Source organism: Chinchilla lanigera, unplaced genomic scaffold (genome assembly GCF_000276665.1).
Source record: "Chinchilla lanigera isolate Chin_1 unplaced genomic scaffold, ChiLan1.0 scaffold00007, whole genome shotgun sequence".
Taxonomy (NCBI): domain Eukaryota; kingdom Metazoa; phylum Chordata; class Mammalia; order Rodentia; family Chinchillidae; genus Chinchilla; species Chinchilla lanigera.
The window spans coordinates 38,787,895-38,813,074 of NW_004955408.1; the positions used below are offsets into that span (position 1 = coordinate 38,787,895).

The 25,180-nt window shown below is 33.3% G+C and overlaps 1 protein-coding gene across 3 annotated transcripts in view; it reads left to right on the top strand.

Annotated features, from left to right (window-relative positions):
• Dmxl1 (Dmx-like 1) overlaps positions 1-25,180 on the top strand; it is a 145,282-nt gene that overhangs the window by 82,406 nt on the left and 37,696 nt on the right. The window contains exons 27-33 of one of the 3 annotated variants that reach the window (XM_013506996.1): positions 1,436-1,684; positions 11,305-11,483; positions 15,995-16,137; positions 18,103-18,188; positions 18,504-18,705; positions 19,874-19,991; positions 23,100-23,162. In XM_013506996.1, coding sequence (XP_013362450.1) covers positions 1,436-1,684; positions 11,305-11,483; positions 15,995-16,137; positions 18,103-18,188; positions 18,504-18,705; positions 19,874-19,991; positions 23,100-23,162 — 1,040 coding nt within the window. Of the gene's footprint in view, positions 1-1,435; positions 1,685-2,029; positions 2,613-11,304; positions 11,484-15,994; positions 16,138-18,102; positions 18,189-18,503; positions 18,706-19,873; positions 19,992-23,099; positions 23,163-25,180 lie in introns of those variants that run through there. The other 2 variants (XM_005376544.1, XM_013507007.1) reach the window with 2 other exon arrangements.

Below are 25,180 nucleotides of genomic sequence, written 5' to 3' on the forward strand. Positions count from 1 at the left end.
ACTAGTTATGAAACTTGGAAGAAAACATTAAATCATGATGCTTTTTTCAAAACTTCAAAAATTAGACTAGATAAATTTTTAAAATGTGTGCATTTTATTATATGTAAATTATACCTAATAAACTTGATTATGAACAGTGAGATACACAAGAATACTAAGGATATAACACTAATGAACTCTTAAAAATTGTTGAAACAGTGAATTTTATATTTCATCACAATAAAAAATCAAGAGGTACCATTTGTAGCATTACACTATTTCATTAAAAATTTCAAACACAAGGCCAGGTGTAGTGGTGCACATGTGTAATCCCCGCCCTCAGGAGGCTGAAACAGGAGGATCACTGTGAGTTTGAGGCCAGCCTAGGCTAAATAGTGAGTTCAAAGCCAGTCAACTACATAGTGAGACCCTGTGTCAAAAAACAAAACAAAACAAAATCCAAAAAGACAGAAAACAGAAATTTCAAGCATGGAGTTAGAAAGGATAGTACAATTATTTCCTTTATATCCATCATGCATTCTGCAGATTTAACCATTATTAAAGCAAATATGGCAAAATTTTAATAATGTTTATGTATGTAGACATAGAGTGAATGGAATTTATAATTGTATTCTTAAAATTATTAAGCTTATTACTAAATTTATTATACTCAAATCAGTAATTAACAGTATCTTTTATTCGCCTAATGCTCAAATTTCTCTTTTATCCCAATTAGGATTCAATCAAGATGTATGTGTCAGGGGCTGGGGATTTAGCTCAGCGGCACAGCGCCTGCCTGGCAAGCGCGAGGTCGTGAGTTTGATTCCTGGTACCGGAAAAAAAAAAAAGAAATATGTGTCAAGGGAGACTATTAGAGAAGAAGAAAATAAGGGAAGGGGATGGACAAGGAACATAATAGGGGGTAGAAATGATTAAAGATGTCATATGCATGCATAAACATGTAACAGTGAAACCCTCCACTCTGTACAGCCAACATGCACTTTTTAAAAAGAGAGAAATGTCTTGTCATGACCTCTTAGGCTCATTTCATCTACTAACCAGTTTGTATCTTGAATGTCCCACGTATGCCTGTGGTACCTAGCTTGGTGCTACTGGGATGTGGTAGAAACTTTAAAAGGCAGGACCTATGGGAGTTCTTTAGGTCACTGGGGCATGCTCCCAAGGGGATTGTGGGATCCAGGATCTCTTCTAGCTCTTCTCACTTTCTGGCCATGAGGTGAGCAGCCTTCTCTGCCATGGAATATACTGTCTCACATGCAGTAGGGCCAGCTGACCATGGACTGAAACCTCCACAACTGTTAACCCAAATGAACCTTTTCTCTTTATAAGTTGATGGTCTCAGGTGTTTATAACAGTAATGGAAAGCAAACTAAGTTGATTTTTAATTTAATAAAATTATTATTAATGGGCAGCTATGTTTGTGGTTTGTTTTTAGGAATAACTTGTCTGATTAGACTTTTGAATTCTTCTGGTGAGGAAGCCCAGTCAGGACTTACAGTCTTGCTTTGTGAGATTCTCACAGCAGTGTACCTTAGTCTCTTCATCCATGGCCTGGCAACGCATTCTAGTAATGAGCTGTTTCGGATTGTGGCCCATCCTTTAAATGAAAAAATGTGGTCTGCTGTATTTGGTGGAGGTGCACATATTCCCAGCAAAGAACAGACACATTCAAAAACTTTACGTGGTAAGTTTTAAATTTTTGTTTCTTACTTTTAGGCAGAAGCTTAATTTATTCTGTTTATTCATATGAGTGGCAACTTTATCAAATGTAATTAAATTTTAATTTATTCAGAGAAAGCTCTTGTTAAAGACCTTTTCTTAAAGCATGAATAATTTTATAGAGAAAATGAAATACTAAAGTTTCTGGTACAGTTTTCAATATTTAAGGTATTCCTGTAACAGTGATTAGAACTATCTAGTGCAGTTTTATTAAATATTTTACTATTGAACTTTTCATTTGTTTTAAAATGCACTTTAACATTGGTTTTGTTCTATCCCAAATACAGATTCTCTCTTCTTTCTTTGACAGGAAGGCACTTTGCTATACCTAGCCCCCACCAGGTAGTGGTATTCTCCATGGAATGTGTGGGCTTTTCCAAAGCTCTTTCAGCCATCAGTTCTTATAGCCCTCCCAGTCTTGCAGGCAAGATACTAGCTTTAGAAATAGACTTTTACAGCTCAGCTTGCTTTGTGTTGTTTGGGAGGGGTCATTATACATGGGACAGTTTTATTTTGTTTGGCATTTATGGAAAATTGAGAATTTCCTTTTATCAAGTCATATTGCTGATTTAAATGATTATTATTTTTAAAAACTTTCTGGTTGTTTTTTTTTTTTTCTACTTTTGAATGCTCCATTTTGGATATTTTCTAACCCTCAGATTAAAACATTTTTAAGTGTATAAAAATAAAACATTGTTCATGCTTAATCATAGGAAATCAGACTATGACTTGAAATGACTAAAAAAAGCATTTCAAATGAGGCTGCTTTATGATTTGCATATTATGATTCTGGCCATTGGGATTTTTGGATTTCTAAGTGTTTGTTACCATGAAAAACAAATACTTTAAAAAATTGTATCCCTTTTCATTTCTAACTTTAAAATATACTATGTTTATTTAAAGATTGAAATAGCAGATTTTCTTGACTTGAAAAGAATCATGATGCTTTCTGCCATTTTGTTTTATTTATTAATCCATATGTGATAATTTTGTTTTTTCAGTTTTGAAAATTATAGTTAGAAAATTTAGGAATTAATATATAGTACCAGAAAGCCTGTTTCATTGTATACTGACATTGAATAAATAACAAATGTTTAAATCCTTTACAAAAATGAAGCCCTTTGAATACCTTTGAGAGAGAAGTCCAGCAAGTTAATTCTTTATGAATTTTAATTCACCCTATACTGTCTACATTCATCATACACATATACATACATCTGTGTGTGGGGCACTTGGATATTTGTATACGGAAGGTCATATAGTTGGCAGGGCATGTAAAGGTAAAAGCTTAAATTTGGCTTCCTCATTTAGGGATAAAATTATTGCGTAAGTCTACATCATGACTTTTAGAATGAATTACAAGAAAAGTAGAAAAGTTGTTATCTAGTTAAAATATTTTTAAAAATACTGATATCATTGTTGGCATGTGTTGTTTCCCAGAAGCAGTTTCTTAGAAAATACAGTCCCACGTGATCATACAGCAAAAAATCCTGGTGGCTGAGTTACTACTTCATCCTCTTAATTGAAATTGTTTTTTCTGTTACCTAACATTCTCATCCTCTGATCCAGCTTCCTTCCTTTCTCCCACCAAGGAAAAAACAGGCAGTTAGTCCATCATGTTTCGTACTTAAAATAAAGCAAATGCAATGAACAATTTTGAGCAAAAGTCAACCAACTTTTTCTGAAGAGACTTCAGTTGCATACAGTTCTACCTTTATAGTATAAAACCAGCTATAGGCAGTACATGAACAGGTTTGTACACCTGTGTGGCAGTGAGATGTTGTTTACACAACTAAGTCATACTTTTAAGAACCCCTGCTTTACAGATTGAAACAACTTATCATCGCTTCATTTGGAATAAAATAGTTGCCTTTCCTGTTAAAGGAATTTCAGTTTTTAAGAACTAAAATTATTGTTTTGAGGTATGGCATGAATGTCACATTGAGTGTTTTATAAGTACTTGATCCAACCAAAATTAGTACTGTTGCAGTTGGACAAGTAGTTGCAGAGGACTAATTTGTGATCTTCCTTGCCATGGCCGCTAACTTCCGTGGAGCTTAGGGGCGAATTCAATTTTGGTTCCTCTAAGCTCTTAAAGATGTGTAAAACTAACATGAACCTCATACTCCCTTACCTGACAGTTGCTGTATCTGCCTAGCACACTTGCTTACTATTCTGGCCCATGTCCTTTGTGCTAAGTCAGACTTTCTTTCTTTCTGCCTTTCTTCCTTATGAATAAATTTCAAATACACGTTTATCTTACCAAATTTGCCTTTGTTCATTAAAATCTTAAATATTTTAATTTCCACATCTTTTTCTGGTTTTTAAAAATTATTTCCTGTATTTTAGTTTTTTTATCATTTAAAAAAAAAAAAGAAACTGCCAATGAAATTTGCCTTGGACCTCATATCAGAATTCAAAAAGATTTCAAAATCCAAAGGTAGTAAGATTTTTAGGTCTGTTGTGTTTAATATTAAATAATGGAATTAATTTGAGCTCCTTTTAATATGTTCTGAGAAGAGTCATTTAACATTAAACTTGTTAATATATAATGTTAGAAAGTGACAGACTCTTGCTAAGGAAATGTCCACATATGTGTAAAAAATGAAAAATGCATACTTGTTAAACAGCCGTCAGGTGTCAGTTCCAGCCACTTTTTCTGAGCACAGCTATATCAAAAACCTTAAATCCCTGGTCGGTTCTTGTGTAACCAGATTTATTGGTTGTTTTGGGGCAGAAATGTCACACATAAATATTATTACCTAAATTAGCAGTGATACAAGTGACCAAAAATTGTCTGTTCGTATGTATTTAACTTCTTGAATATGGGACATGATAACCAAAGAACACAGAATATTTAAAACATGTTTACTTCGTAGCAGGGCTGATGTAGTCATATTCAGATTGTATGGTGCTCATCTGTCTTTAAGAACCCTTGAACCTATTCTGAGTAAAACCAGTCATGCGAGTAGCTAGCTGTAGGAGCAATTACAGAAAATTTGAACGATATGATTTCGGTTTGCTAACCAAAACAAACGTATGCTCACTAAATGATGAAGCCAAAGGCTTGCTAGTGCCAAAGCTGATCTAGTTTGGAAGGGAGCACGGATTAGAGAAGGAGACGCAGGGAAAGAGGGAAGAGCGGGCAGGGAAAGGAGTCAGTGACTAGTGAAGCAGGTCCACTGGAAACTGGACAGAGAATTTGATGACCAAAACTCAACCAAGATAAGGGTGATTTTCAACTTGAAATTCTGAGATCTCAATTTTTGAAGGCATTATTACTTTGTGCATGAACATCACCGTAACACAGCTGCATGGTAAATTTTAGGTTGCAGTTAAGGAGCTTTAAATGTGTGGGTTGTGGTGAAATATTATCACAGTATCCCAGGAATCTGATTGCATTAAATAATACTCGATTGTCAGCCTAGAGGATGAAATTATGTATTTTAGAAAAGTTGAACTGAATTCAGTCCAAGTAAACGTATAGTTTTTAATTTTTAGCTTTAAAATTGAGCCAGATAAAAGCTGACAGTGTAGAATATTTCATTTTTCTGACATCCTAATCAATAGCAAAATATTATATATTTAAGATGAAATATTTGTTTAGAACCCTAAAACATCTAATCCCAAAAGTGTTTTCAAAAACTTGGGACTGAAAAGAATTTGAAAGTTAACATTTGTTGTTCTTGTATAGTCTTTTTTTTTTTTTTTTTTTTCCCCCCCTCTGGTATCAGGAACTGAACTTAAAACCTTGCACTTGCCAGGCAGGTGCTTTGCCACTGAGCTAAATCCCCAGCCCCTGTTCTTGTATAGTCTTAATTTTCTTTATAGCAATACTCTCATAAACTAAATTATATTTTTCTGTATACATCTGTTACTTACCTAATGTATTAATTCTTTTATTAACATGTTTACAATTTAACCTTTATTAAAAAAGAATAGATGCTTTTTCACTAGATTTTTCACTATAGTTTGGTAGAAATTCTTAAAAATGCTAATGTACATATAACAGTAATTTACTTTTCAGTCACATTTAATTTTCTCTGTGAATTTTACATCACATATTAATGAAGCATTAGATTTTTCTACTCACTAAACTGTAGTACAGGTGTACATTCATAGAGTTCTGTTTTTATGGTTTTTTTATGTTTTTACAGAGTTTTGTTATTATGGTTAATTTTTAAAGTAGACATTTGACTAAGCAGTAGCAGTTTTCAGAAATTATTTTTGTTTGCTAACAGTTAGAAATCCATTTTTTTGCTTCATATGGCATATTGTAAAGCATAAAATCTTTTGTATAAGATTTTTTACTGTACTTTGTGAGAAAATTTGCAATTATAAAAATAATTTTTGTGAGAAAATTTGCAATTATAAAAACAATTTTCTATCTTTATCTTGATGAATTTGTCCAAATTGGGGGATAAAATATAAAATGAATATTTTATTTGTGGTAAACATGTCATAATTTTTTTTTACTATGAGACTGCTAAAGATAGATATTTTAAAGACAAAGAAGGTGGGATCAAAAATCAAGTGAATGTTTAAATTTTTAAAAATTTATTATACTAAAAGACACCTTGCCATTAATCCCCATCAGAATACTCCCCCTTGATGCAGCACTCTTATTCCATTGTTTTTGCCACTTGCCAAAGCGGTTCTGGCAATCCCCTTTTGTGAGTGTCTTTAGTTGTGCTGTCCTGGCTACCTTAGTGTCCCCAATTCATTCGGAATGTTTACCTTTCATGATCATTTGAGTTTAAAATCACATGATGCCAGATCCCATGAATAAAGTGGACAAGGACACACTGTAATGTTTTTGTGTAACACAAATTGTTGTAAAAGCTTGATCAAAGGGGAAATAATAAATACAGAGAGTGTTTAAGTTAAAAAATTTGTTAGACTAAAACCCATTACCTTTAATCTCCAGAATACTCTCTCTTACTTTGAACAAACTTACCTTATTCTTGGCAATACACCTTTTATTGTAATAAGTTTTTTTTTTTTTAAGTTTAAACATTCACTATTTCTTTCAAATCACCCTTTGTATTTTTAGCATCGGAAAATACAGATATTTTGTCCTGTAAAATTTGTACTAAAATTCTGCATTGGGTATTTAGTGATTATCCCAGGTTGTTACCATCATTCCTTTAGCAAATATGTAAATCAGCAAAATTTCTTGACCAGTAAAGGTAAGATTTAAACGTATTTAAAATGTAAAAACAAAATCAGCTTTTTAAACTATAATTGAACATGCCAAATACTTTTAACTGGTGATTTACTGTAAAGAACTTTTAAAAGTCTGCTGAACCTAAAAATAACTAATTTTTCCTGGAGAAGGGAATACATTTTTTGTTAGTGTGCTCCTATATATAAATTTTAATTTAAAGTTTAAAATGAATTCTGTTCATTTTTTTAAATGTGTAGGGAAGGAAAATTCCTATAATAAAAGCAGGAAAAGCATACAACATGAAAGAAACCCTCCAAGAAATGTACATAATGTTTATGTTTGTGAATGTTATAGATAATTATTTTATTTTACTCCTAAAGCTTGCTGACAAAGCAAGAAACCCAACTTTACAAGAAGCATCTTAGCTGTTTAACCTAGACTCCTTCATTCAGTGTTCTATGTATCTTAATGAGATTAATCAGCCTTGTTTATAACATTTTGGACAGTCTCATCCTACAGCCGAGTGACTTAAATACATTTCCTTAGCTCTGGTGTACATGTGCATATGCATGCATTGTGCTGGTATTCAGACTCAAGTCTGTACTTGCTGAGCAAGCACACTACCAGAGAGCTGCACTCCCAGCCCCAGATTGTAAGTCATATATCTCCTCCATTCTGATTTTTTAGTTATAATTAAGAAAACCACGTAATATAATTTTATCATGTAAACACCTTTTCAGTGTATGTTTCATTAATGTAGTGAACATCTCCAGAATAGTTTAATCTTGCAAATCTGAAACTATGCCTGTTAAACAACTGCCATTTTTCCCTTTCCCACAACCCCTTTAACTACCTTTCTAGTTTCTGTTGCTGAGGATTTGATTACTTTAGATGACTCACTTTATTATAATTATACATCATTTGTCTTTTTGTGACCAGTGTATTTTACTTAGAATAATGTCCTCAAGGTTGGTTCATGTTATAGCATGTGGCAGAATTTCTTTTCTATTTATGGCTGAATAATACTCTACTGTATGCATCTGCTTTGTTCAAATTTTCAGTATGTTTGGGCTTTTTTTCTATATATTCTTTGAGTTTGATTTTTGAAGTCTTCTGGACAGAACCTTACCGTGGCATTTGCCAGGATTTAAAAGCATATAATACTTCTGGGCATTGATCAGTAGCCTGTTAATGCGATAATCTTGTCTTGAAAATATGCTTGAGTTAATTTCCAATATATGTATAGTTATGTATAGTGCAAGTGTTCCACATGGACCAAGTATTTCTTCCAGCCACTTTCCCTACCTCATCAGCTTCTTTCCTCTCCCTGCCCCTTTGTCTACTTTCTCATTTCTCCCACCTTTTCTCCTTTCCTTTGCTTTTTCCCCGCTCCACTCTTTCCTTCTCCTCTCCCTTTCTCCTACTTATTAAAAAATAAGTCTAAACAGAACTTGTATTTTCTTTCCATATTAAAAAAATCATTTCGCATACCTACTGTAGTAGGAATCTGTGTTACTCTATGATTTGTAGACAAATCACTTCTCTTTGAACATGTTGATTAATTTATTTTTAAGGATATTTACAGAGCATGTACAAGGAATCACCTGAGTCAAATAATCTTTCTAAAATCTGTATTGTTATCATTCCTCACACTTTACAATGTTATTATTTAAAGATTAAAAAATACCTTTCATTTACTGCTTCTTTAGTCCTCTCCTTTTTTGGAGTCTGAAGTTTACTGATACAGTTATGTTTTATATTTAATTTATGCTCACACATACTTGTACTTCTTAATCTTTTTATCTGAAGTACCCTGATGATAAAGGAGAATGAATACATGCTTACGAGGACTTAAACTGAATTGTCTTGCTGAAATCAAGAAATAGATTTGAAATCTGTTTTATCTTAAACTTACAAAACTCTTCTCCATAATTTTTTTTTCAACATAAAATGTTTTTAAACCATTGGTTAAATAATTTACTTCCTTGTCTCCCCCTACATTTTAAGACTAAATTTGAAGATCCAGGATGATTTGCTCATGAGGTGACGTGCACTCTCTGGCTTATTCACAAGGAGCTTCTGGATAAAGTGTGTCTTAGATTAAGAAGTAGAGAATTAGGTGGTTCTTCTGATTAAGTACAGTTTGTAAATAAATGATGTTTAAATCTATGCCAGAATAGTCATTTCATTTTGTCTGATTCAGAATGACAAACTCAAAAAAATAAATGTTGACTTAAGCCCCTTATGTTATAATTTTAGTCACAATAATATATATATGTGAGGTAACAAATATAAGACAGTAACCTCAAGGTCTGTCCATGTTATAATATGTAATAAAATTTTCTTCCTTTTTAGAGCTGAATAATATGTTACATATGCATATACTCCATATATGCATATACTCCATTCAAATTTTCAGTACATTCACGGAAGATCAGAAGTGAGTCCAGCCTGGGCACCCTAGCAAAACCCTGTCCCAAAATAAAATAAAGTGGTAGAGATGTAGTGCAGTGGTAGAGCTTATCCTAACATGTGAGCGGCCCTGTGTTCAAACAGTTCTCGGATGGGAGGGAAGCAGTGTATTTTTCCTAGTCCTTAGTACTTCCCATTTCTTAGATGTAACCTCATAACTGATTCTCTGTTTTTTTCTTAGTCCTATGGGAATTACTTTTACAATTCTAAGAAAACCACAGTACAGGATGTGCTGAGGGTGAGGAGAAAATCCTTAAGGGAAAGAAGATGTATTTGTACCATATATTATCTTGACAGGGAAGCCTACTTTTGGGTTAAAGCAGTGAAGAAATATATTTTAAAAATTTATGTTCAGATATGATTCTGTCTGGGTTTTCCTCCATGTATACCTTAGTTTTTCTTTGGCCACTTAAAGGTCTCCTCATGACCCTTATAATTTATAAGCTGTACATCTAGGTTCTCTTTTGGTTTTAGAATTTATGTTAATGTATGCAGTAGGTATGCTCTACATTTGATTATTGTTTATCAAATGCTAATAGGATTAAAGAAAAATATATCCATTTAACCTGATAGTTCTTTTTAAAAGATTAACAATTATATCACTCCTTAGTATTCTTACAATACTGGTATTTTATTCATCTCTTCTGTTTTCTGAAATTACCAAATTATATTAAACTCAGCTTGACCGTATATCCATATTCTTTATCTGCAAGTTGAAGAATTACAAGTAGTAAAACAAAGTTGTATTATAGCACAAATATTTGTACCCTTTTGAAAGGTAAGTAAGCTCTGTTGGAATCAGTGAAGGAGAATATTGATGTGCCTTAATTTGAATCATTTGCCTGGCTACTAGATCATGTATATCCACCAGATCCTTGACTGTACTGGTGATTTGCATTTTAGGACTTAGTATTGATTAAATTTTTTTTTATTTTTTGAAAAAATAAAATTTCATAAGAGAATAACATTAGTTAATACACTGTATTGTTATCTTCAAAGTAATTGAAGATACCAAAAATATTTTAATACACATGCTAATCCATTTATCTATATTACTAATTTCTCTTAGTTCCTTGAAAAGAAAGTCATGCTATTTGTTTCTTTTTTCTAAGAGACAATATTTTTGTCTCTGAGTATCTACTTCATTGGTTAAAAATTTGTATGAAATTTTTTAAATGTTTAATGTCTTTAGTACTCTACAGTAAAATAACTTTACAAGAATACTAGTTGTAGAGTGTTCCAAAAGTACAAAAATAAAGATTCTATTTTCTCTTTTTTCTTTTTCATTTCATGGACCAGAAAATTCCATCTCTAAGCCATCTGCAAAATATTAAATCAGTCCAATTAAGTAGTTAGAGTACTTGAATTTTGAAATATTTTGTAATGAAAAATATAGTTTTATCTGTGGATATAAGGCCAAGTGATTAATGAAGAATCTCAAAAGTGAGTTGTTGCCATTAACCTTAACATTCCATAATATTCTTCAATATATTCTTCTTAGGATATACATGATCTAGTAACCTTCAAAAAGGTTAAGGGTATAGCTTAGTGATAGAGTTGGTGCTTAGCATGTGTGAGGCCCTGGATTCAGTCCCTAACTCCAAAAATACCATAAAGTAGAAGGATGTAGGAAATTTCCTGTTATGTTCTTAGCTAAATTGTGGACTGAAATACATGCAGACATTCTATTCTCTTACCTTTCATGTACAGTAAATAAACCTACATTCAGAAGATGATAGACAATTTGTAATAAAACTAGAGTTTGATATGCAAGGTAACTTTTTCCTCACTTCCCCTATTTTCTTTTCTTCTGTACACTTTCATAATCCTGTCTTGGTTTTCTGTGAGTACTTATTTATAGTTAATGCTAGTTCTTAGAAAAAGTCAAGTGAAATAAGTCTAATGAAAATAGTATATACTTTAATAATACTTTATTTTCTTCTTAGTTTCTTCACTAGTTGAAGGAGGAGAAAAACAGAACAAACATTTTAGGTCATCAAAAATATCTGGCAAAGAATCTGTCCCACTGACCTCTTTTTCACCACCAGTATGCCAGGAGTCACTGGCAGTCAAAGAGAAGTTCATCCCACCTGAGCTCAGTATCTGGGACTATTTCGTAGCTAAGGTAAGAGCAGTGTTATTGAGATCAATATTTATATGATCAAAGGGAAACGAAGGTGTTTGAAGTGAGCGTGCTTGGTGGTGCTTCCAAATATTTTTCCATTCTGGTTTAGAAAAGTTTTATTTGCCCGAGTTTTGTTTTGTATTGTTTTGAGTAAGTTTTTGTTTTGTATTGGTTTGAATAAATAAATTAGAAAGAGTACTTAGTTAAATGTTTAGTGGTGGGGCTGGGGATTTAGCTCAGCGGCACAGCACCTGCCTGGCAAGTGCAACGTCGTGAGTTGGATACCCGGTTTTGGGAAAAAAAACAAAAACAAACAAATGTTTAGTGGTAATGTACTTGATAGTGGTTAAGGAATCCCAGCCACCAGAAATCAAAGTGCCCTGGTCATCTATCATTCATACCCATTTTGGGGGGAAGTGCTGGAGATTAAACCTAGGACCTGAAAATGCGAGGCAGACGCTGAGCCACATCCTCAGTGTTTGTCATTTTGTCTTAACACTAAAGGTGGTGTCCTGTGTTACTTTAATAGACACAAGTTTTAGCACCAATTTTTAGGTAAATAAACATACTCCCTCAACAAATGGTTTAGACTTGATTTCCACAGTGTATTAAATGTAAGTAATTGCATAAAATACAATTGGGGATGTAGCTCTTCACTGGCCAGTATGTAAATAAAATGCCCCTCATGATCAGCAGCTGGTCAGGTCAGTTCTTTCAAGTCTGTCTGTGATTGATCACTTAGCACCTGTTAATCAGTTTACATAGCACAGCATATAGCTGTTTTGCTTTCTTATCTCCCATGATACATGTGACATTTTATAAAGTGAGAGAATCAAAAGGGAGTTGGTCAACTAAAATGAAAGTTTTTGAAAAGAAGTAATAATACTGAGAATGAAATTCAAATTAAACATAGATGGAGTTAGAAAAAAATACCAAACTGTGGGAATGTTGACATTGGTATCAACTAAAAGATTCTAGGTATATAAACAGTGAAATTTAGTGAAGGTAAACTTATCAACATTAATATAGAAAATAGTTGTGAGGAGAGTAGGAAGATGCTCCAGAGATGGTCTCCTTTGCAAAAAGTTTACATTATGATAGATTCACAGCATTAAAACTGCAAATAATAAAATGCTCAGCACTGATAAAAGCAGTGAAAGAAGCAGGACGAGTTTGTTAAACCATAGAAAAAATGCTGGCTTCGTATTCTAAGTTATAAAGTTAGAAGAAGGTGAACACTGTTGTCAACAGCAAGAGTTTTTCATGTTTGATAAATATTTTTAAAGTTGACAACATTGGTGGCTTTTTAACACTGATTATTAGAATTGTTTTGTGTGACTTCTACGGGTATATTCATTTTTGTAGTCCTGCACTACTGTGCAAAGCAAGCTCTGTATCCATATATCTGTATCTATGTATCTTGTTTTCGTGTTCTCAGCCAAATCCCTCACATCATCAGTTTCTAGATTCTCTTTTTACTGCCTTCCATTGAATAGCATCTGTCTATTCTCTGAAAAAACCATCCTCTCGGCCTGTTATGCTGTGGCTCTTATTTTTTCATATCCTGGATCAGTGATGGCAAACCTTTTAGAACTTTCAATGATAGCCAGCAAACCATTGTGGCACAGAGTGCCACAGTTTGGTACCACTGTCCTAGATGCTTCAGGAATTGAAGGGAATTTATGTTCCTTATTGTCTCTGCAGAGTCATTCATTCGCTCAGTCAATATTTATTAGGCACTTTATTTGAGAATACAGTATCTTTATTTCCTCTTTACTGTTAAAGCATAATTTTGCTAGATATAAGACTGTTGGTTAGCAAGGTTTTATTTACCTGTCTTATTCCTGGATCTCCTTTTTAAATTTCTGGCTGGTCTGCCTCCTTCAGTCAACAGCACAGCTCCGGCTGGTTGAGACTTTAGCCTTCCCTAAGTGTTTGATACTGAGATTTCTGTGGTATGTGATAGTGCTCATAGACATAAAATTTTGGTAGAGAGCTAGAATTACAGACCTATGGTCCTTACACTTCGTAAGGATGTTCCTTCACTGAGGAATTGTATAGACAACAATATATGCTATGTAGTTTACATGTATAATAGGCTAGTCTATCCAGATTTGCTTAGGTACAATCTGTGATGTTTGCACAACAGAAAAATTGCCTAATAACATGATTCTCAGAATATATCCCTCTTTGGGGCTGGGGATGTGTAGCTCAGTGGCATAGCACCTGGCTGGCAAGCGCAAGGTCCTGAGTTCTATTCCTGGTATCACACACACAAATATAAATATATAGATAGATATATAGATAGATAGATAGATAGATAGATATCCCTGTTTGTTAGGCTACCCCTGAATATATTAATCCTTGCTGCTGGCTTTGGTAAAATTAGGCCCATAGGTCTTGAGAGATAAGAGCATTCCTGATCAACATGCCAGATTCACACTGTTTTATCCATACCTAGTAGATTTTCTTAAATAAGTGCTTCTCTATGTTGTGTACATTTGGTCAATTTCCAGAGTCTGTTTTTAAAAACTTAGTTAAGTTTTCTTGTCGCTTTTTGGCAAGAAGACTTCCCAAGCTCCTTAATCAGCTGATTTAGGAGCTTTAGAAATTCTACCCTCCCTGATATATTTCTTGTTGGGCTTCCCTAGATCCAAGATTTTACAACTTTTCTTTTCAAACTTCGTACGTCTTCTATTCCATCATATCTTCACTTTCTGGAGGGAGAGGAGCTGGAGACTGAAGATTGAACCCAGGTTCTTGTGCATACTAGTCAAGCATTCTAACATGAAGCTACAGTCTCAGCTCTCTGTCTCATGCTTAATGTGCCTCACCTTGTAAGTCACTGAGAAACATAGAATCAGACAATAGTCTTTCATCATGCTGACATAAAACTATAATCCAGTCTACATTTGTTCACGTCTTACTCTTTCCTCCTGTTATTGTGGAGGAAGACTGCCTCCCATCGAGACCATTTTCTCCATTTCTGTTTCTGAGTCCTTTCCTTTTTATTTCCTCCTGGACTTTCAGTTCTCTTCCTTTCTATTTGCTATTTTTCTTCAGGACATGAGTGTACTACAGTATCTCCTATTCCAAACCTCTACTTTGATCCTAAAACTCTTCCTAGTCACTGTGCCATTTCTCTCCTCCTTGTTCACATTTTATTTCAACTTTTCAAAACCATGTGCACATTTTCTTTCTAGCGCCTTACAGTATTTCCTTTTTGTACATATACATTTATATAATCCCGTTACCCCACTAAAACTGCTCTTTTTAGACATTCAGTTAAGATCCATATCAAAATAACAAAACCCTTTTGTATTATCATTTTGTCTGACTTGTTAGCAATATTTAAAATACTTACCACTCCCTCCTTGAAATTCTTTTATCTCCTGTTCCCTTAATGCCAGTTGCTTCTGACTGTTTTCCTTTAAACTTGCTGTTTGTTCCTTCATAGGCTCTTCTCATCCTGTTTTAGTTGATCCTTGAATCTTGATCTTGTTTGAGATCTAGGCTTTTGGTATTTACTTTACTCAGCACCTAGCCCTTCCATTTTAGCAAGTGAATCTTCTACCTTATAACTGCTCAGGCCAGAAATCCAGGAATCATTGTTTTTCTCTACTTTTTCTCACTTTATCAACCTATTAGCAAATCAGTGCTCTGCTTAAAAATGTTCTTAAATCTGGTATTTCTCTCCAGTTCCATCAGTAACCCCTGTACCTATGCTGCCAATTCTGGCATTAGTTTCTGGTGTCTTTTTGTACTCTTGTTATTTGTCTTTTTTTTTTTTTTTCCCTCATAAGAAAGTGGCCATAGTAATATATGAAATTATAAATTTCAGTAGCTGTCCTCCGCTTAAAACTCATCATTGGTAACACATTCTGGTCCTTACTATGGCCTATAGGATTCTGCCTGAGCTGTTGTTTGCTGTTTTCTTTTAACCATTTCTAAGACACATGCTCTTGCTTAGGAAACTTTCGTCAAACTGCTTTTTTTAATTCCAGACTCTTCTCAATTAGAATTTTTCTACATCGTATTTTTACTACCTATAATGCTTTCTTCTCTTGTTATGTGATCTGTTCCCTTTTGTCCTTTAGGTCTCAAACACCACTTTTCAAGAGGCATCCTATGATCAGCTTATCTCAGTTCTTACTGTTCTCTATCTCAAAATATTTTTGTGGCATTTAATACAATTTTTATTTAGTTTTCTGCTTTTTGCCTACCTTTACCACTAAAAGGTAAGTCCTAAGGGCAATGACTGTATCCATGTTAAAGTTTCTTATATCAGATACACTTTTGGGCACATAATAGAAACTTGAGAATTTTTTGTTAAATGGATGAATAAATAAGGAAATTGTGGAAGTGATGTCAGGCATAGTTTGTCAAGTACTAGTTACTTTCTTATAATCACATATTTACGAATGAGATGGCTTGTTACTATTAGACTATATATTTGAATGTATTGAATCAGATATGTTAATGATAAATTACATTTTTTTTTTTTTTTTTAGCCTTTTTTACCCCCTTCCCAAAGTAGAGCAGAATACGACTCAGAGGAGAGTCTGGAAAGTGGTGGTGATGATGATGATGATGATGATATTGTTTCAGCTTCAGATTTCCATCTCCAAGAGCATTCTAATTCAAATTCATATAGGTGTGCAATATTTTATTTTAAGCTTCTTTTAAGAAATCATATAAGAAGTCAGATATCTTTAGTTGAATTTGTTAAATTCCTTTCCTTAATAATTTCTCAGGTAGCATTTCCTCACACATCTTATTCTCAGATTATGCTTTGCCTTTGTACCCCAAGAGAAGTTCTGCAATTTTATCTAGAAAATCTAATGTCTTTTCACTGGAACACTAGAGATGTAAAATATCAATAAGTACTGTCTTTAAAAAGACTTTCATGTATTACAAAATTTGTAGATGTGCAAAATGCTCACCCCTACCTCCAATGGTGCATTATCCTTAGATTCCTGAATGATACTATTATTTCATCATTGATATATTGTTTACATCTGAAAGATGTATATGTTTTAATGACATGGTATATCAGTGGTGTGATTTAAAAGTACGTATATTTTCAAAGAGGTGTATTAAGAACAGTGACATAATCCTTTACTGAAAAATTATGAGAATTTTACTTATGTATTGGGTTTTTTCCCTGTTGAGTTAGGTTTACTTTTTAAAAATACTGTATAAAACAGATTACTGAGAAGTCAAACCATGTAACTCACCACCAACCACAAAAAAATGCAATTTAAACGTGACCAAAGGATTTAAATAAACATTTCTCCAGAAAATATGTCCAGATGACCAATAGACACAGACGAGATACTCTAATCATTACGGAAATTCAAATCAGAACCACAGTGGGGTGCAGTCTCATACTTATTAGAGTGGCTACCACAAAAACAACATTGGCAGAGTTGCGGAGAAATCAGCCTCTATGCTCTTTTGGTGGGAATATAAAATTGTGGAAACCACCACTGTGGAAGACAGTGTAGTGGTTCCTCTAAACATTAAAGATGGAAGTACCAAATGAGCCAGCAGTTCCACTTCTGGGTACTTCTCAAAACAAAAGCAGGAGCTGAAACCAATCTTCGTATGTTCATGTTCATAGCATTATTCATAGTACCCAAGGGATAGAAGTATCCAAGTGTCTGTTGACAGATGAACTGATACACAAACTATGGTATGTACGTACAGTGGAAAACTACTCAGCCTTAAAAAGTAAGGAAGTTCTGACCCATGACAAGAGTGTGGATAAACCTTGAGAATATTATGCTCAGTGAAATAAGCCTGTCACAGGAAGGTAATTAAGAGACAGTTGGTGGTTGCCAAAAGGTGAACAAGACTGGGTAGTTACTGTTGGATGAGGATAGCATTACAGTTTTGCAGGATAAAGAGTCTTAGAGATGGGTGCTGATGGTAGTTTCACAATAGTGTGAATTTACTTGCTGTCGTTGAACTGCACACTTAAAAAGAGTTACTGTGGTCAATTTTGTGTGTATTTCACCAAAAAAATAGTTTCAAAGCCAATGATGTAAGAAATAATCTTTTGCACTTGAAATCAAAGTAGCTGAAATAACTTTTTTTAAAGTCAAGCTGTTTAAAAATTTGAAATTAGAAGTCTTTATCTTCTACATTTAATTCCTTCCCTATATACTATCTTTAGATAACTACTTTTTCATTTTCTAGTTTGTCCTTCTCTTTGCAAAAATGAACAAATACATCTATATAATTCCTCCCCTGATTTTTGCACAGAGAATAGCACCCCATATGTAGTATTTCAAAATTTAATTTTAAAGTATTATTACATGCTGGAGTTCTCTCCATAGTAATACTTAGAGATTTTAATTCATTATTTTTATCGTTACTATAAAATTCCATACTTCAGAATGGAGTTATTTACCCAATATTTTCCTGATAGACAGTTTGATTTATTTTACTCTTCTGCTGTTGTAAATACTGATCTGAGGTACTGCATGTGTATATTTTCTTGTAGAGGTATAGCTTCTGGATAGGCTCCTAATAGTGGAATTGTTGAGTCAGAGGTGATGCATAAATACAGTCCCTGTGTAAATCTTTGACAGACCCATTTTCGTTTTGTTTTCAGTTGGTCATTGATGCGATTGGCAATGGTACAGTTGGTGCTCAACAATTTGAAAACCTTCTATCCCTTTGCAGGTCATGATCTTGCAGGTAATAAATATCTTAAGATGAACTAATGGTATGAATGCTTTGGTTTTTATTCAGTATATTTCTCAGAATAGTTGAGGAAAAGCTTAAAGACTTCCTATTGTAATAGGTTTCTTTCCACTAAAACTAGCTTTAAATGTTCTTATCATTCTATTAGATACTTGAGGAGAGCAACCTTTTTTTCAGCCTGCTGAATTTTCATGCCTCTATCTCCCCTGTTAAAATGTGTGTTAAAACTTTTCTCAGACTTTCTTATAATTAAATGTAGCATTTTGTTGCAGAAGACAAATGGGAGTCAAATATATCTTCCCCTTCTAGAGCTTCCAGTTAGTTCACCTCTTTGTCACGCGGTTCTAAAAACTCTTCAGTGTTGGGAACAAGTTCTTCTTCGACGACTTGAAATCCATGGTGGACCACCTCAGAACTATATCGCAGGTCATACCTCTGAAGAAAGTTTGTCTGCAGGTCCTGCAATTCTCCGCCACAAAGCTTTGCTGGAGCCTACAAACACGCCTTTCAAGTAGGTTTTCCTGTGAATACTATGTTAAGTAGGAATTGGTGTTGTCAGTAGTGTTCAGAAAAAAAAAAACCAAGACCTGCATTTAATTTTCTGCTGTTAGTTTGTGTATGTCTTTGTGTGATTACAATGGTAGTGCAAAGGTCCAAGGAGTAAATATTGTGGGGTTTTCTGGATGTCCTTTTACATCTCCTGAACTCTACCACTGTAGAGTGAAAGCAGCCGTAGACATGAAGACAGTACGTAAACATGGAGGCTTGCTATGCTCCATTAAGTTTTATTTTTTTAAATATGAAGCAGGCTAGATTTGGCCTATCTTCTGTAGTTTATTAATACCTGCTCCAGAGCAGTGTTATTCAAAGTAGCCATCAGGCACTATTTTACTGCACGTGAAGAAAGCCTGAACCAAGTGGTAAATCAGTGCTGTGCTTGCTTCATCTAGAAAGTCTTGTACAAAACAGTGTTTACCTAACCAAACAGTTTGCTTACTGGTTTAGTATTAAGGTTATTTTATGTTCTTTTAGAAGCTCTTAACTCGTTGCCTATCAATAACAAAATGAAAAACACTGAGTAGCTCTACCTCTAATTGTCTCTTAGAAAATATGCCTATTTTTGTTAGATCTCATGTCCCTAGATTAGGAATCAGCCAACTATGGCTATCTTCCTCCAAATCTAGACCTCTTACTGCTTTTATAATTATATTTTTATTGGATCACAGTGATATTACAAGATTACTATCCTTCATCTGAAATGCTTAGGACCAGAATGTTCCAGTTTTCAGAATTTCTTGGAATATTTGCATACTTTGCTGGTTGAATCTCCCTATACTGGTTGGTATACTCCAAATCCAAAACTTTTTTAGTATCATATCAACACTTAAGGGTTTTCATATTTAGGATTTTGGAACATTTCAAATTAGGAACGCTCAATTTAGACAGTATGACTGCTTTCCCAGTACTTTGGCAGAGTTGAGCTTTGTGATACAAACCATATGCTCCACAGAGCATAAAATGTTTACTATGTGAGCTTAAGAAAATGCTTGTTGGCTGCTTTCCAGATCACATGGTGTGATTCTGGTTAATTTAATAAACATTCATAACAGCACCATGGAATTGTGGTCAATTTAATCAGAACTCTCCAAAGTACTTAATTAAATTTACTGTCTCTGTAGATCCAAGCATCATCTGGCATTGTCTGTAAAGAGGCTTTGGCAATACTTGGTGAAGCAGGAAGAAATTCAAGAAACCTTCATCAGAAATATATTCACAAAGAAACGATGTCTAAATGAGGTTTGTATATGTTAAGAACTCTACTATTCTTTTCCAAAGCTTTTGTCTTGGAGCTGTTTGACATGCATTTTACAGATTTTTTTTGAAAATTGATGTTTATATCATAAACATATGCAATTAGTACTAGAACAAGTAATTCAAACGAAGAGTAACAATTTTTTTCATAAATCAATTTAAAGTGATTAATTTAGAGGTAGTTGGGACATTTTTCTTGGATTCTGTATCTTGCTCTCTGTTTTGATTTGTTTAAAGACAAAGTAGAAATTTCCTATGATTTTCGTGTTATAGTTGTCTAAGAAGTATAACTGAAACTGGGTTTGAACACTGAAAACATTTTAAATGTGTGATTTTATTATTGATGATTATGCTTTGATGTTATCACAAAAATGTTTTTTTGTTTTGTTTTAGGTTTTGGGGAAGGGTTTTGGATTATTTAATTCAGTACTATTAAGAAAGTATCAGTTTGTTAGTATGGAAAACTTTCATCTGAATGTAAATGAACATTTTGCTTCCTTCATTAAGAGAGTTTTTCTACTAAAAAATAATAAGTGAATAAACAGTGATGTAATTATATGTTGATTTTTTTTATCTCTTCTCAACCAGTAACAAAGAGTTCAAAACCATAAGCTGGTCTGTGGACCACATTTTGATTAGCACTGAACTAGTCTGAAAGAAGGGGAATAGAATGAAAAAAGAATTAAGATATGTACATGTACCACTCCCCACTATGAATATGGTCATTATGTACTGCAAACATGGGTTAATAAAAAATAAATTTTAAAGTGAGAGGAGAAAAGGTACTTCAGATGGAGAAATAATAGTACAACTTCATATTAGACAAGCAAGCAAAAAGCAGGGTGACATCGAACCTTGAATAGAAGGAAAATTGCATATATCTCATTGTCTCACTTAAATAATTTGTAAGAGACAATTGTATGTACTATTATTTATCATTTCCTTGATTTTCTTTTTTTTTTTTATTTTTTGGTTTTTCTCCGGTACCGGGAACCGAACTCACGACCTTGCGCTTGCCAGGCAGGCGCTTTTGCCGCTGAGCTAAATCCCCAGCCCCCATTTCCTTGATTTTATAAATATATTTAAATTGACCACACTAGGAAACAGAATATATAATATTCAGATTTTGGGGGGCTGGGGATTTAGCTCAGCAGCACAGCACCTGCCTGGCAAGCGGAAGGTCGTGAGTTCGATTGCCGGTACCGGAAAAAACAAAAACAAAAACAAACAAACAAAAAATATATATATAATATTCAGATTTTTGTGACCTGGGTACCTTGGTATTACACTGAAATCTAGCAAATGTGAATGTTTCATTTGTAAACCTTATGTAAAGTGTGTCTTTTCTAGTGTTTGAGTTACCATGAGAACATTTCTAGAAAACGTTTGGATAAGCAAAATTAAGAATAAATGTGCTAAAGAAGAGTATTGCTGCTTAGGATATGTACTGGAAAGGGTTAGGGGACATGGTATGATAACCAAGGCAGAATGTATAAACATAGGGGCTGGGGATTTAGCTCAGCGGCAAAAGCGCCTGCCTGGCAAGTGCAAGGTCGTGAGTTCGGTTCCCGGTACCGGAGGAAAAAAAAAAAAAAAAACACAAAAAAACAATATATAAACATAGATAAGTAATGCATCTGTACATTTTACATTTCTTTATTACTTTTATTGCAGTTATTTTAATTGAAAGCATGAACATAAGTGGTAAACTAACAGCTTTGTAATCAGTAAGCTAAATATTTTCTCTGAATTCTTTTTATTTGCAAAATGACTGTTTCACTGTAGCTTTGTAATTTTTGATCAGTAGACTTATTTGCTCTTCTATTTGCTTAGAAGTTATGAGACATTTTTTGTTACTATTTTGCTTTTTTATTTTTCCTCATGGTACTCTTAAACTTTTTGATAAGGAGATATGGAAAGAAAATTTTATATAGCAAATATAAGTTGGATGGAGTTAAATAGAATCCTTGTCTTTTTTTTTTTTTTTTTTTTTTTTTTTTTTTGTTTTTTTTTTGTACCGGGAATTGAACTTACAACCTCAAGCTTGCCAGCCAGGCGCTGTGCTGCTGAGCTATATCCCCAGCTAGAATCTTAACTTCATTGAGTTGGTATGAAATTATTTAACCTTTACTGGAAACTTGACTGCAGTACTCACAAAATTACCTTTTACTTATTAGTGTAAAATGATGGTTATGTTAAGTCATGGTGATCGTTCAGCTGAAAAGGAGTTGGGTGCAAGATGATGGAGAATTTCAGACTGCTGCTTTATTCCTTTCTGTGTGTGAAAATTAAACTTTACTACTTCTGTCCTGTTTCTTTATCTAACCTTAAAGTCCTAGCATACCCTCAGATCTCTTCTTTTTCTGTATAGCATAGTGTAAAGTAAAACATCTTCCCTATTTGTATTCATTTGAAAATTGAGTCCTTACCCATGCCTGGCAGATAGACTGCCTGAGCCTTCCCATCAAAAATATGGGGTTTGGCAGCTGTGGTCTTCGTTGCCAGTTCCTTTTTCTGTTTTATTTCATTTTCTGAGAATTAAAAGTTTTGAATCAACTTTTTCTTTACCTCTTAATATCCTCCTTCTAAGAAGAATATGTTTGCCTCCAGTCAATTTATTAACTATTTTTGACTAAATTAGTATGAAAGAATTTAGAAAGTAGGAACAGAAATTTCTCAGGTTTTCCTGAACGGTTATATGTCATAGAAATAAGGCACAGTAGTGTAGATGAGAACAATTTTATTTTTCATTGATAGTACTCTGCCAGTAGTGATTGAGTTTTTAAATATAAAGTACTTGAGACTCAATCTTGCTGTAACATCAGCATTTCAATATAAGTAAAATTTGTGTGTGGTAGAATAAAATTTATAGTGGTGGTTAATGTATTCTGAGCGGTTGAATTGTCCTGCACCTTAACCATACACTCTTATAATACTTCTTTAAGGTATATGAAATTTAAGAAGAATAATTCAGTTTCATATTCTTTTCTAGCCAATTCAGTTAAAATATAATTTTTTTAAATACCCCACAGTATTTTTCATGTTACATCTCATCTTTACTCTTTGTCATGTGATTATTCTTTCTTGATGAAGTCATTAGGGGACAACAGTGAAGCCATCAAAAATTCTATGATGGAGGAGCCAAACATCAATAAGGTACAAAACATCATTCAACTGAAATTAGAAATTGCATTCTTAATCAGGAGAACAAAATCTTTTTATTTTGATTTTGACCAGACTTTGTTTTCAATGGAATGAGAATATTATTCCTCAATTTATCTTCCATTTTAAATATTGCAAACATAAAAATCATTTCTTTTTTTATTAAATAAGAGAATGCAGTTTTAAAGGGAGTTGAATGTATCCTGCTTTGGCTACAGATTTTTCTGAATAAATACATCTAAAGTTCTTAATAAATGTAATTATACTAGCAGTTGTAGAAGTATAGTAACTTGTCCCATTTCTGCCAGCATCATTTTTGAAGTTAAAATTTCTCTGCTGTGATATTAATCCCTAAAAAAATAAGGCAAATATTATTACATATGGTTCATTTTAGTGCAGAAATAGCATGTAGCACAAAATACTTGAGAACTAGAGAAGAAGACTGAAAATTTGTACAATCATTAAATAAATTCTAGATGTTTTGTAATCATTCAAATATGACTTTATTGGTTGACATATAACTCATGGCTCATACTTTAAAAATGTCTAATGATTTTTGGGAGTCTGAATTTAATTCATATTTTTAATTGGTTAACAATTTTCTTTGGGTTAATGATTCTTAACTACTGTCTGTATATTGTCAAGAGTTCTTATCCAAAGATTTTTCTTCAGATACTATTTATAAAGTATTAATAATCATAATATTGTACTTTTAAAGCCAACTCCTTGCCACATCAAATTGCAGTCATTCTGTTTGGTTAACATGATAGCCATTTTTAAAGCCAGCATTTCAAGCCCTCTATTATACTTTTTAAAAAAGTCTTTAATAGGTATAATTGATCTTTTAAAAACTACACATATCTACAATGTATAGCTGAATCAACTTTGGTATATGAACATGCTTTGAAACCATCACACCATTGAGATAATGGATATATGTAGCACCCCTCAAAGTTTAATCCCTTACTTGTTCTTTATCTCCTTCCTCTGCCTTTTTCCTCCCTCAAGCAGCTACATATCTGTTCCTGACATTATAATTTGCATTTCCTAATATTTTATATAAATTAATTTTATGTCTTTTTTATTTTGGCTATCATTTTTATTGTTAGCTCTTAACATCTGATTCCATCTTAGAGCTATTTCATATGACTGCTTTAAAAATTCATGTACGAGGTTCTTTGGACATAGAGTTTTATTTCTCTTGTGTAAATGGTTAAAATTGGAGCAGCTGGATCATGTAGTAGGTATATGTTTAACTTTTCAGGAAACTGCCTACACATTTTCCAGTTCATAGTTTTACATTATTAGTGGCAGTGTTGTAAATCTCAGTTACTTAACACTCTTACTATCACTTGATATAGTTAACTTTCTAATTTTGGTCATTCTCATAGGTATGTAGTAAGAGTTCATATATCTCCTTGGGTGAAGTGTCTTTTCAAATCTTGGATCTATTTTTTTATTGGGTTGCTTGCTTTCTCAGTGGAAGTTAATAGTTCTTTGTTCTATATAAAAATTAGTCTTATCAGATATGTGCTTAGCAAATACATTCTGTGACTTGAGTTTTCATTCTTTTTACAATGTCTTTTGTGAGCAGTTACTAATTTTTATGAGATTTAATAGATCAGTTTTTTTCTTGTATACATTTTCTTTTGGTGTTATATTTGCCTAGTTAAAGATTACAGACTTTTTTCCATTTTATTTTTTATTTTTGGTACCAGGAATCAACCTTAAGGCCTTGTGCTTGCCAGGCAGGCGCTGTGCCACTGAGCTATATCCCTGGCCCTCTCATGTTTTATTTTAGATGTTTATAGCTACATTTAGGTCTGTAATACATTTCGAATGGTGTAACATACTGATCTGTTTCTTTGTATGTATACTTTCTTTTAAACTTTTACTTTAGCACACTAACTAGAACTTCTAGACCAGTATTGAATAAGTGGTAAGAACAGACTCTTATTTCTTATAGTAGGAAAAAGCATTCAGTCTTTAATCATTATATATATATATATATA